Below are 13,388 nucleotides of genomic sequence, written 5' to 3' on the forward strand. Positions count from 1 at the left end.
TTTTTTTAAGTGTAGGAATTATGCAAAATATAAAAATGGGGTCAGATCAGATGCTATTTTTGCTGAAATGAAGAATGAAATACTTGCCTTCATCCATTTTATGTTAGCTTATGATTTTTTGAGGTGACAAGATCATTCTCTAGTACCTGTCTTTGGCTCCACAGAGAAATAAGGTTGACCCTGAACAAGACTGTAAAGCAGGCGGGCATTATTCCCATAGGAAGGATCATCACCATCTGTAGCTGTTACCTGTGTAACAGAAGTACCTCAAAGAAAAAAAGAGAATAGATTATTCAATTTCTAAAAAAACACACAAATTACTTATTGAACACCACTGTAATGGTCTACAGGGTTATTTTTAAACTACTTGCCTCTTGCCCTCATTTATTCTTCAGTATTTTTCATCTTGTATAGATTATTTCATAATTAGAAAGTGCACATTCTTTAATGACATTTTACACATCAGTTTTATTATCAATCCCACCTGACAATATAAAAGTGTACATAATGCCTTCTAAAATCCATCATCAAAAAGGTAAACATTTATTTTCCAACTATTTTTGACTTCATTTAGACTTTCAATTTAAATAAAAATAACATACAGCTTTTCAACACTAACTTTATATTGCTTAAAATTTTAGATATTTTAGGCCTTTTTTCCCTTATTTCTCGTATGTAAATGAAGTAGAGAAATTTTCTTGTCCTCTCTTGGGTTTTATTTTCCTAGAACTTTATAGAAGTTTTTTATAGGAATAATAAAGCATACTACGTGACTGAAAGAAATTAATTAGCAAGTGAAGAAGACAATAATTATAATAAGTCTCTGATAATGTTTTATATCTTTGAATCTTTAATGACCTTAGTCCAGCGTAAAAGGCACAGCAGAATCAATTTGCAAAGACTTCATCTTTGCCTGAAAGATGACTATATCTTACACACAAGAATGACGACAAACTCATGGTGTCATTGGTAATTAATTACTCTTCAAAAGCAAACATTTATTGTACAGTCACCTTAGGCAACCTTCATTTCTGTCTCTTTTTTTCATCACCTAACTTCTACACAAGAACTCAAATATCTCTTATAATCACTGAGTCATAGAATGGCTTGAGTTGGAAGGGACCTCGAGGATCCCCAAGTTCCAGCCCCACTGCCACAGGTATGACAACCAGCCACTCGATCAAGTAGTAGATCAGATGGACCAGGGGTCCATCCAACCTGGCCTTAAAGATCTTCTTGAATGGGGCACTTAGTATACCTCTGGGCAACCTGTTCCAGCTCCTTGCCACTCTCAGAAAAATATTCTTGTGAGGAAAAAAGGAAATCAAGCTACTTTCTAAAAACTTTCTGGCAGTCATTCACATGCTAGTTATGCTAGAGGAGAAAAGAAGAAATAATGGAATTATGTATGAAGTACTTTTCACAGCAAATTCAAATATTTTTTACCAGTAAAGATATGTATTCAATTCTGAACTTACTTCAATAGCTCATTTTTCGAAGAATTGAAGATTTTCACATACAAGAGTATTCTGAACTTGGCAAATGAAATATTTTTATTATTTTCAAAAGTATTCATCCTTTCCATTACTCTTAGTTTAGTCAGCATCACTTCAACTGGCTCTATAATGCATGTTATCCTCCCTCAGAGTGGAGATATGCTAAGAGGTTATTCATTATCACCAACTTTTGGAGCAATATATCCTTCAAATCAAAACTATAACACAAACCTTCTGACATGCATGTATTAGCTGTGTGTCACATATGTGTATATCACTCCCTATTGCTATGGAGAAATATTACAATTTCAGAAATAGCAGTATTTTTCAACGAGATCAACAGATAAGTAAATAGAAGCCCTCAGCTACATGGATGTTCAATTCAGAACAGAAACATTTTCTGGAAAGCTGTTCTAACCAATACCAGAAATTCAACTTTTAGAACATGTTAGCATGAAAATAATGCAGATGTTTTGAAAGAAATGAATTGTGAGGAAGGAATAAAGCACTGTGGATAATATAATAGGTACAGTCTGTTGTACAGCCTATAAGTGCAGTTTTCTGATAAAGAAACCTAAGAACAAAAAAACTAAATTAAAAATGTATTTGTTTACAGCACCATGTTGAAGAAATTATAAATAAGATCGGGCAAAAAACAAACAAACGAAAAATGCAAGACTGCAAGGTTATCACTACAGCTTTTGGTATCTCACTCATTTAAAGATAGATTTACTTCCCTATTATAAAGAAATATTGAAACTATAATGGCTTTTTCTGCTTCTGTAAGCCCCAAACTACTTTTTTGCTTGCCTATTAGCTATTTGATAATAATACAGAAGTCAGAAGTATGGGATATCCACAGGTGGGCTCAGGGAGCAGGAGCATAATGGAAAGGTGAAGCAGGCAAGGACTGTCTAGTAAAGAGAGAAGAGACTTGAAGGGAAGGAAGAAGATAGGCCTCTTTTATTAGGGGGGAATTATTGTAAACCTGGGGTGACAGGAGACCTTATAAATGAGGGGTTACGATTTCTCACCTTATTTGTGGACAAAGACTTCATTATCAGTTTATAAAACTTCAGAAGATTTCAGAATTATCATGAAGCCTGTATGTATCTGTGCAATTAACTCACATCAAACAAAACCATTTGCTGAAAGGAGCTATGTTTTTATGTAGACATTTTTGTATGAGTGACAAAAATTAAAGAAGTAATATTATGTCCCAATAACCCTGAACAGAAAGTTGTTCAGCCACTTAGTAAGTACGTGATTGGGAGAAAAATAATTAATCAAAATAAATAATTTATTTGTTAAAAATCTTTTTTTTACCTAAACAAACAAACAAACAAAAACTAAGACATTCCAGCTATGAAATTATATAAATGAGAATCTTACTAAATATAGTAAAAATGTATATGATGCCAGAGACATTAACTAAATATACTTGGGAGTTTTCAAATATGCATTTTCTGAATGTTTGTGTATAACTCTGGTGTAAAGTTTAGCCCCAAATATGTATTGTATGTACACATAAATGTCTTAACCTATATAGTAAATATATTTCCACATTCTGTGCATTTCATAAGGTTCTATCTGAGTCAAGCAACATTTTTCCAACTGCTGTAGAAGATTTTTCTTTGTATTCCTGCATTTTTGATATTACTCCTTTTGGGGAAAACATAATTGTGCCACTAATGCATTACAGCCTATTAGACAAATTAGAGAGCAATCATATAGAATCATAGATTGATTCGGGTTAGAAGAGACCTTTAAATCATCCAGTTCCAACCCCTCTGTGATGGACAGGTACACAATAGTTACTCATTTTTTCTAACTAGAGCTTGAAATCTACAAAAACATTAAACATCTGACTCAACCATTCCAGCAGATATACTGCATTTATAACTGCTTAACAGCTATATGGGAGACACATATTATAAAACTGTGCCAAATGCCTGAGGGAAAACTGCAGATCTATATTCTTAGACGGGAGTCCATTTGCTGACACACTGTTCATTTACTGTGACACTTGCATATAAAATCCTAATGAAATATAGTGTTGAAGTAAAATGTATTCTAATTTGTTGCCACTTGAGTATATGTACTGACATTTGTACCTAACTTTAGGTAAAATGATCAGTGCCTGTTTTTGGTGTGATTCTCTTTAGCAAGTAATACACAATCAGCTGTGAAATATTTTTTCATTGCTTTCTTACTTCTAGACAAAATACTTAGTAACTATGGACTGTTTTTCAACTATTGTCCAAGTTTTCTTTAACCGAATCGTTAGGAGATTCCAGGTCAAGTGCCATTGAGCTGAACAGCTGCTGAAGATCTCTGAAACAGTGCAAAATCAAGACTATAGTACTATGTAATTTAAACTCTTTACAGTCTATGTGCTTACTATGCAGAAGGTTGCATTTTACAGGAAGAAAAGCAGTGATATAACAAGTCACTGTGTTATTGATGTTGCAAATTTGGTTGGTTATTATTTCCATCTTTTTAGAGGTTAGACATTTCCTTCTAAGGATTAATGCCTTAGGATACACACCAAAAGAGCTTTCATCTCAGAAGTACAACTGCCCTTGTAGAAACAGGGAAAGTGATCTCAAAGAGGTGTGCCTCAACAGTTCCTCGTATTGGATCCAACTGCTGTTGGAAGATGTAATATCAGTATATGTCACTCCACTTATACTCTGTGCTCTGGTGAGACACACCCCACCTGGAGTCCTGGGTCCAGTTTTGCAACCCCCAAAGCAAGGGCACTGAACTGCTGGAGCAGGTCCAGTGGAAGGCCATGAAGATGTTCAGAAGGCTGGAGCACTTCCCCTGTGAGGACAGGCTGAGAGAGCTGGGGCTCTTCAGCATGGGAAAGAAAAGGCTCCAAGGAGAACTTATAGCATCCTTTCCCTGGGCAGGAGTATTTTAGAAGGGCATGTAGTAATGACAAACGGAAATGGCTTTAAACTAGAAGAGGGTATATTTATACTAGATAGTAGGAAGAAATTCTTTGTGGGTAGTGAGACTTTCCAACAGGTTGCCCAGTGAGGCTTTGGGTACTCCCTCCCTGGAAGCACTCAAGACAAGGCTGGATAGGACTGTGAGCAACCTGATGTAGAGGGAGGTGATCACTGCCTATAGCAAGGAGATTGGAACAAAATTGTCTTAAAGGTCCCTTCCAACCCAAACCATTATATGATTCTATGATTTTATATGACAGACATGCACATAAGTTTTCCACTGTGTTGGTTTAACCTGGGTAGTTGCTGAATACAGCTCCTCTCTCACTCCCTGATCTCAAAGGAACAAGGGAAGTAAATATGATTAAAAGAAAGATCATGGGTTGAACTAAGGACAAGGAGATCACTCACTGTTTGCTATCACAAGGTAAAACAGACTCAGAGTAGAGAAATTAATGTAAATTTGCCTGGAAGACTAAAGGAGTGAGAAACTCAAAAACATTCCCTCCATCCAGTTTTTTCTATCTCCTTTCCACAATTGGTGCAAACGGGGGCTGCAATCAGACCCTACATATCGCTTTGTTTCTATGGCTCCTCCATGGTCACTCTGTCCCTTCTTCACATGGGTCCCACCCACGAGTGCTGTTCTTCCTGGACTGAACCCATGTGGGCTTTCCACAGGCTGCAGCACTCCCAGTACTACTCCACACGGATCCCCACGGACAGTAACAGCTACAGTCTGGACCTCTCAAACATGTAGTAGATGATAGGAAATTGGCTAGATACTGCAGAACCTTGCATTTTTAGGTTTTCGGTTTATAGGCAAGTCAAGTCAATATAGACTGAGGTTTCATACCTGTGAACTGCTTATTGTTGACTTTAGGTGAAAAACAGAGGTATTGAGAAAAGAATACCACTGTTGTTCTTTGCCATTTAGACCCTACTGCCTACAATTTTTCTTTCATATAATCATCCTTTTGTCAGTAAGAGAGGAACTCATCAGTAAGACAGGAAGATAATATAGAAGAATTTCAGAATTGAATTTCAGTTGTGTAAATAGTTACAGGTCTGGGTGAGTGTAAGTTGAGGCATATTAAATAATAAGCTACTTTAAAATCATTCTTATAAGAGACCAAGTGTCTTATAAATAACCCACTATCACTTAAAAAGAAAAAAAAATTGAAAGAATACATTATCAGAATCTTAAAATCTGTGTAACCCCAGATAAAAATATCCAGCTAATTCTAGACAATGAACTGTGTTCCTTAGTATTCACAGAATCATAGAATGATTTGGGTTGGAAAAGACCTCAAGGATCATCAAGTTCCAACCCCACTGCCACAGCCAGGGTTACCAACCACTGGCTCCAGTACAAGACCAGACTGCCCAAGTGTCAGTGGTTTATGGGCTGTTTCAGCCTGGTTCTGTGATGGGGTGCGGGTGGGGGACCCATGGACCCATGGACCCATGCCCCGGGAAAGGGGAAGAGGAGAAGGGAAAAAAGGGAGATGGGCCTAAAAACAAAGCTGCAGCAACAATCTGAGGAAGAAAGCTAATTTACTAAATAAGATATCAGAATGCAAAATAATATAATATAATATAATTAGAATTTAAGTTAATAAATAAAATAAAATGAGAGTGTGTCCCATCTAGCCTGGCTTTAAACACCTCCAGGGACAGGACATTCACAACCACTCTGGGCAACCTGTTTCAGCACCTCACCACTTTCTCAGTAAAAAAAATTTCTACTGATATCTAATATAAATCTCCTTTCCTTCAGTTTAAAACCATTCCCCTATCACTATCTACCTGTGTAAATAGATTATTTTCCTCATGTTCCTAAACTTCCTTTAAATATTGGAAGGTTGCAATGAGGTCTCCCCACAGTCTTCTCTTTTCCAGGCTGAAGAAGCCTAGTTCCTTCAGCTTATCTTCACAGGAGATGTGCTTCAGCCGTCTAACAATCTCTGTGGCCCTCCTCTGGACCATTTCCAAAAGCTCCACATCTTTCCTGTATTGGAGGCATTCAAGAACCATGGAGATCTGGCATTGAGGGTCATTGTCAGTGGGCAATACTGGTGGTAGGTAGAGAGTTGGACTAGGTGATCACAGAGGTCTTTCCAACCTTAACTTATATGTTTCTATGGTTAGGGGCCTCAGATTGGATGAAATACTCCAGCTGGGACCTCACAATGGAAGAATAGAGGGCAATTGTCACCTTTCCTCTCACTCTCTGCTGGCCACATCTCTTCCCAATGGAATCCAGGATACCATAGGCCTTCCAGGCTGCAAGTGGACACTGGTGGCTCATGTAAAGTTTTTTATATACCAGGAACCCTAAGTCCTTCTCCGCAGAGCTGCTCTCATGGAGTTTTTCTCTCAGTTCATATATATATCTGGGATTACCTTGACCCAAGTGCAAAACCTTACACTCCGCTTTGTTGAACCTCATTATGTTCACAAAGGCTCACCTTTCATGTTTATCAAGGTTCTGGATTGCATCCCTTCGTTCTGCTGTATCAACTATACCTCTCAGCTTGGTGTCATCAGCAAACTTGCTGAGGGTAAAATTTAATTGTGAGCACATAAAAAACTATAAATAACTGACAAAATGACCATCTTTTTGCCTCTGATCTTGAGAAAATAAGGCCAGAAGTACTCTCTGAACCACAAACGAATTTTGTTAGAAAGTTATTTCAGTAAGAGCTCAAATGAAAATAACTTGAGAAAAATTGTTCTGACTGAATGGAATAAAGTAGTAGTGAAGAAATAATCACACACACAGAAGGATTTCCTGAATAGTACATGTTATAAAGCAGGGGTACCAGGAAATAAGTTGATTAAATGGATGTCTTTTGAAGCTATTGTTGATAGTTACTATGAACTACTTTCTTGCAGGAATTAGAATATTAACCTCTCCTTTAATTAAACTTCAAAAGAGAGTATACCTGACTTGCAAAATCTATCCAGGATGACATAAGATGATAAAGTTTACAGCTCCTTGTGGAAGATTCACTAAATCAGCCCTAAAAGTTGGATGATGAATGAAACATATTTTTTATTATGTTGTTAAGTTAATGTGCTCATTAATTCATACCATTTTAAGTGACATAATATTAGAATTTCTTTTCAATTTTATTTGTAATAGAAACTACCAAGAGATAGTAGTAGGAATTTAAAAGATTAGTGGGATTCTTTCAGTAAGTTTGAAAAAATCTATTTTTCCTTTCTTTAAGAAGATATTTTTTTGTAATAACATTATCAGTAATGTGCTCATTTGTGTCAGCTGTTTTCACACAAGCTTCCAGATACATAATCCAGATTTTTTTTACATATAGATATGTGGGAGAAGTGATCCCGAGTTTATGTCATTGCTTTTGATGTGAAAATTTCAATTATTTTGTTTATGAATTTGAAGTGCTACTATCTTGTCCATCATCTAATCCAAACAAATGGAAGCTTACCAATTGCAATAGAGACTTGGCTGTGGAAATAGGTAGGCATCATACATGATACAAGGATGATCATCACATCAGCCCACTTCATTCCTGTTCTGAACTCATTACTTACACGAAATAAACTATCCTTAAATTTGGGGAAAATCATGAGTGCTTTGATGTACATTTGACTCTTTTTCAGTTACGGTACGGTATGATTTCTACTATGTGGAGTATAATAAATGTCTATTGTTTAATTATTAAGTAAAAACATAAGAGACTGAAGAAGGCTGTTGAGTACATTTCAGTTCATCTGAGCTTATATTTATGTGCTTAAAGAGTCAAGCAAGGTCAGAGGCATTTAAAGTTTAAGTGGATGTTATTTTTCCATCACATTGGTAGAAGCCTGAAGACCTGTGTCAATGGTTTATCGGGTGGTTCAGCCCAGTTCTGTGATGACTGGGATGGGGGACTCATGCCCCAGGAAAGGGGAGGGGGTAGAGGGAAAAGGGAAAAAGGGAAAAAGGAAATGGGCGTAGAAACAGAACAGCGACAACGATCTGAGGAGGAAAGCTGATTTACTAAATAAGGTACTGGAATGCAAAATTACACAATATAATGCAATATAATTGGAATTGAAGCTAATAAATCAAATAAAATGATCAAGAGATAGTGTCCAATAAACTGAAGGCCTTACGCTAACGCTGAAGGTGAGACGGCTAGCAAGCACCTGATGCTGGGTTGGTCTGAAAGGAAAGAGCGTGTCTTGTGACAAGCAAACAATTTTTAATCTTTCCCTCTGAGTGGAAAAACATAAAAATACAAAGCAATGCAAAATCCCCTGGGGTACATAGTTCTTCTCTTCTGAGACATGTATACCTGGAACTGTCGATAATCCATGGAGCTGGAGTATTAACTCTTTAACTCCCACTGCAATACATTATGTTATGATGTGGAATACCAATAATAAAAATCATAAAACCATGACAACCTGACAAGCTGGAACAACAGTCATACAATGAACAGACACTAAGGTTCTATCTTGATTAAAAAAGTAGTGAAATCTGTCTGACTGAAATCTCCCCTGTAGTACCATCTGGCTACAGACTAGCCTACCTATTCTGAAGTGTGATGCTATTTTTTATTTTTTATTTTTTATTTTTTTATTTTAATAAATGTAAATTTCAAGGCTGAATCATTATGGAAAATGAAGGTTTCTATATTCAATCCAAGCATGAATCCAGAATCTGTAAAACTAATCTGATACCTGTAGGTTTCTAAATATTGAAAGGCAAGTATGTTAATTGCAGTTATTCACAAAATTCATTTTAAATATACACCTTCATAAATTTGCAAGGTTGTAAAATAGCATGGCTTCCTTCACACTGAAAAGTAGTCTATGAAATATTCAATTAAAATTTTAAATGAATATAGCTATTAAAATAATAATTATCAGGAAATTAAAGAGTTCATAGCACATCATACCTTCAGGTGACATCTCTGGAACAGTAGCCACATAAGGTCCATCTAAGAATTGTGGTTCATGGTCATTGATATCTCGAACTTTGATAATAAATTCTGAATCAGGTTCAATAGGAAGACGAGTTTTCCTATTGATTACTTGTGCTCTTAGAATGTAGAAGGATTTCTTTTCTCTATCCAGCTTTTGCCTCACATAAATTTTGCCATGTTCATTGATGAAAAAAATGCTGTCAGCTCCCTCTCCCGTCAAAATATATTGTAGGCTGCCATCATCCTTGTCTAAATCTGATTTCAGCTGTAAGTGAAAAACAGAAAAATGTATTATTATTTAATTCCCATAGAGGTGGAAATAAAGTTTGGAATATCAGTTTTTGGGTTTTCATGTTTTCATTCTACAGGGGTACCCCTCACTGGTGACAATTCTTGGAAACTAATATTTGAAAGATGGCACTGTCACATTTTTAGCCAGTTGTGTCTCAGTTTTAAAATACTGATATATCTGACATGTAAGTATACGGTAAACCTGAAAAAGGGTGCTTCAGCCACTGTGGAATGAAAGGAATGAATGTTAAGTTCACATTTTAGCTTATTGCTTTCTCAGCACGCATAGATTTCTGCTGAGAACATTACAAAGGTCCTTAAAAATTATCTTATTTGTTATTACAAATGTTGTTTATCTTATGATTATTATAGAAATATACATGTATTATTTTTATACTCAGCAACACTAAGTGTAATCATGAAGGAGAGTGGTGTTTCAATTTTATCATAGTATTAAAGAGATGAAAAGCCATTCTGAAATATAGGTCTGTATTATTTATTCTGAAATAAATTGACAGACATTTTCCATTTCCTTCCAGGATGATCTGCATCCTCTCTTATCTTGATAAGATGAACTTTATGATGATGATTCCTCTGATGAAGCTGAGCCGTGGAGACTACTGTGGTCCAGCTGCATTTTTTATGTCAATAAAATTGTTCTATTAATGTTAACAATATGCAAAAGCACTTCTGTGATGGCAGGGGTTGGAACACTTTATGTGCCAGTCATCTACAGTTGTTTTTTTTTTTTTTTTGACAACAGCAATTTTCATCATGCCATTATTTTGTTGTTTTGCTTTGTTTTAATTTATTTTGGATTTTGAACAAAAGGTGTCAAAATATCTAAGGGTTAGGATAAGTACTGAATAATTTAATCTAATATATCTATATAAATATATTCCACTTGCTTCTCCTACAAAGTAGCATTTTAAAAGTAAATAATATGTCTAGCTGCTCACTTCAACAATGTTCCTGTTTTGCTTAATTCTTAATTTCTTACTGACCCTACAGCTCATTGTAGAATATATGTTAGAAAATAAATAACTATGGCACATTTTTCTATTAGATCTACAAAAAATATTTTGTGATAATTGCTGATGTTGAAAAAGTTTCATCTTCTCTTTGAAAGTTGTATTTCGAATTGTATATTTGTTCAATTTTATCCATTCAGTTGACAGTTCATTTAAAATGTGTTTGGGATACTGCTCTGAGGTATGAGGGATGAAGTGTTGAGTTCCTATATTGAGTCTTGTCAGAGTATTCAAGTCCTAAACTTGCAGTTAATTCCACCTAAAAACATGAAAGTTCGTTTTTAGGATTATGATGTTCAAATCCCTTAACATACAAAAATCTTAAACTCTGAAGTTTTCAGTGTATGTAGCTGTGTTTGAAATGTGGGGCAGGTTCACCTGTATGTGGTGAACCCTGGAGGCAGGATCTCTCTATGAGTCCCACTTGTTTTAATGTCATTCAAGCTTGGCAGCTGGCTAAACAGCATCACAAGTTATTACAGAGAGATGCTGGAACAGGCTGCCCAGAGAGGTTATGGATGCTCTGTTCCTGGAAGTGTTAAAGAACCCAGTTGGATAGGACACTGGGCAATCTGATCTACTACCAGATCTGGAGGTTGGTGGCTCTACCTGTGGCAGGGGAGTTGGAACTTGATGATCCTTCGGGTCCCTTCCAATCCAAGCCATTCTATGATTATATGATTATATTGGATATATATATTTTGGTTTTCTTATCATGAATATTAGACCACGGGAAAGGTAAATGGGTGTCTGGATCTTCATCTTATGATGCAGTTGGGATATGATAACAAAATACATCAAATCCTTAGATAATAAACATCTGGAAGCTTGACTGGGATTGATTTTTTAGACATAGCCTATAATGAACCATTTATCTCAATACAACTATGCCTAAAATATTTTTATGATATTAAATGAGAGTTCTCTTAAATATGACAGATGCTGAGAAAATATACAGAGGGTTCTCAGCTGACATTTTTTTTTATGCTAGATGCAATAGAATAAATGGTCTTTTAATTGCAAATGAAACCTGGGACAAAGAATTGATGTGCTTATCTTTATATATCTGACATCATAATGCATTTCTTTTTCTTAATCAGGATAATGGAAAAGTATTCATTAATCTACGTTAAATTTGAACGCTGAGCTGTGAGTCTGACTGCATAAAGAGTTATAATTTGGAATAACAATTAACAGAGACTGTCTACCTCTATCTTTTTGTTCAGAGTTTCTTCTGGGCTTTATTTACTGAAAAGTCATGCTCTGATCACAGATTTTCACTTTATTTACAGAAAATAGAGTTTCTTGTACTCAACAGAAATCCACAAGTAAATGTCTGATCTAGAGAGCAGCTAGACTGAAGTAAACTAACAATAGTTCTCAATTACAATTCCCCAAAGTTTACCTGTGTAAAATAAAAACACTATATTATTAAAGTAGTCTAGAGGTGAAAATGTATTATATTTATGAAGTTTCTTTAATGGGAAACTATTTTTTTTCTAGCTATGGGAAAAAGTAATAATGATTAAAAATCAGTACGCCTATACTTGTTCTTTTAGAAGTAAGACATTGCACTTCTGTAGTAGTTACTTCGAAGGGACTGAAAGAATGTAATTAATGAATTTTGAGCACTTCACCCTTCGGGCCCAATTAAATTTTAGTGCTAGTTAATTAGCAGCTAAACTTATTTTGGTTCATTCATCTAGAAAGTGCCTTAAAGAAAACTAGATCTCAATATTACAATTACTTCCAGTTTACAAAAATAAATAATAATAATAATAAATAATATGAAGAGTAAGCAAAGAGGGAAAAAAAGGAGTAGATAAAGTATCATTAAGACAATTATCTTAAAGAACATTTTTAAAGGAAGGTGAAAAGTAATTGCTCATTGTGCTAAAGCTACGTTAATCTAATGAACCATGCAGATTCCTGTAGTTTCTCAGTGGTAAAAGGATTTAGTATTAATCTGCTTCATTAAAAATTAATGAGGGATGAATCAGCTGCTACTTAGTGTAATAGAAGATCATGCTAAATACTGTTTGTAAACTACACTACAATCAGTATGGCTGCTTTGATGCAATGCCAAAAATAGCACAAGCAAATTGCCAGATGTTGATAAATGAGTCCTTAATTTTCATTCAGAAGATAGGAAGGAAATTTTCATTTTGGTAGCTCTACTTGCTCTGTGCAGTTTTAGCGTTTCATTCATGGTGGAGCCAGATGATAGAAGGCACTTAACTACTGCCATGACCTCTAGCCCTGGAAGAGGCTGGAGAACATGCCCTATGAGGAGAGACTGAAGGAACTGGGGCTGTTTAGTCTGGGGAAAAGGGTGCTGAGGGGAGACCTTATTGCTCTCTTCTGATATATGAAAGGTGCTTACAGCAATAGCAGGGTTGGTCTCTTCTCACTGGGGGCAAGTGGATGAGGGGAAATGGCTTTAATTTGTGCCAGGGTAAGTTCAGGTTGGATGTCAGGAAGCACTTCATTACAGAAAGGGATGTTAAGCACTGGACTAGACTCCTCAGGGAGGTGGTTTAGTCACCATCCCTGGATATGTTTAAAAACCATTTGGATGTGGTGCACAGGGACATGATTTAGAGGAGCGTTGTTAGAGTTAGGGTAGTATGGTTAGGTTGTGGTTAGACTCAATGATCTTTAAGG

General features: G+C 35.8%; 1 protein-coding gene across 3 annotated transcripts in view; it reads right to left on the reverse strand.

The window, feature by feature from the left end:
* The window catches only part of CDH19 (cadherin 19), a 105,835-nt gene that overhangs the window by 19,574 nt on the left and 72,873 nt on the right, over window positions 1-13,388 (reverse strand). For all 3 annotated transcript variants that reach the window (XM_065751935.1, XM_065751933.1, XM_065751934.1), the window contains exons 3-4: window positions 9,376-9,667; window positions 147-266 (exon numbers count right to left, since the gene is read on the reverse strand). In XM_065751935.1, coding sequence (XP_065608007.1) covers window positions 147-266; window positions 9,376-9,667 — 412 coding nt within the window. The remainder of the gene's footprint in view (window positions 1-146; window positions 267-9,375; window positions 9,668-13,388) is intronic.

The sequence above is a fragment of the Cyrtonyx montezumae genome, unplaced genomic scaffold (assembly GCF_038088225.1).
Source record: "Cyrtonyx montezumae isolate F1298 unplaced genomic scaffold, pur_monq_1.0 scaffold_8, whole genome shotgun sequence".
Taxonomy (NCBI): domain Eukaryota; kingdom Metazoa; phylum Chordata; class Aves; order Galliformes; family Odontophoridae; genus Cyrtonyx; species Cyrtonyx montezumae.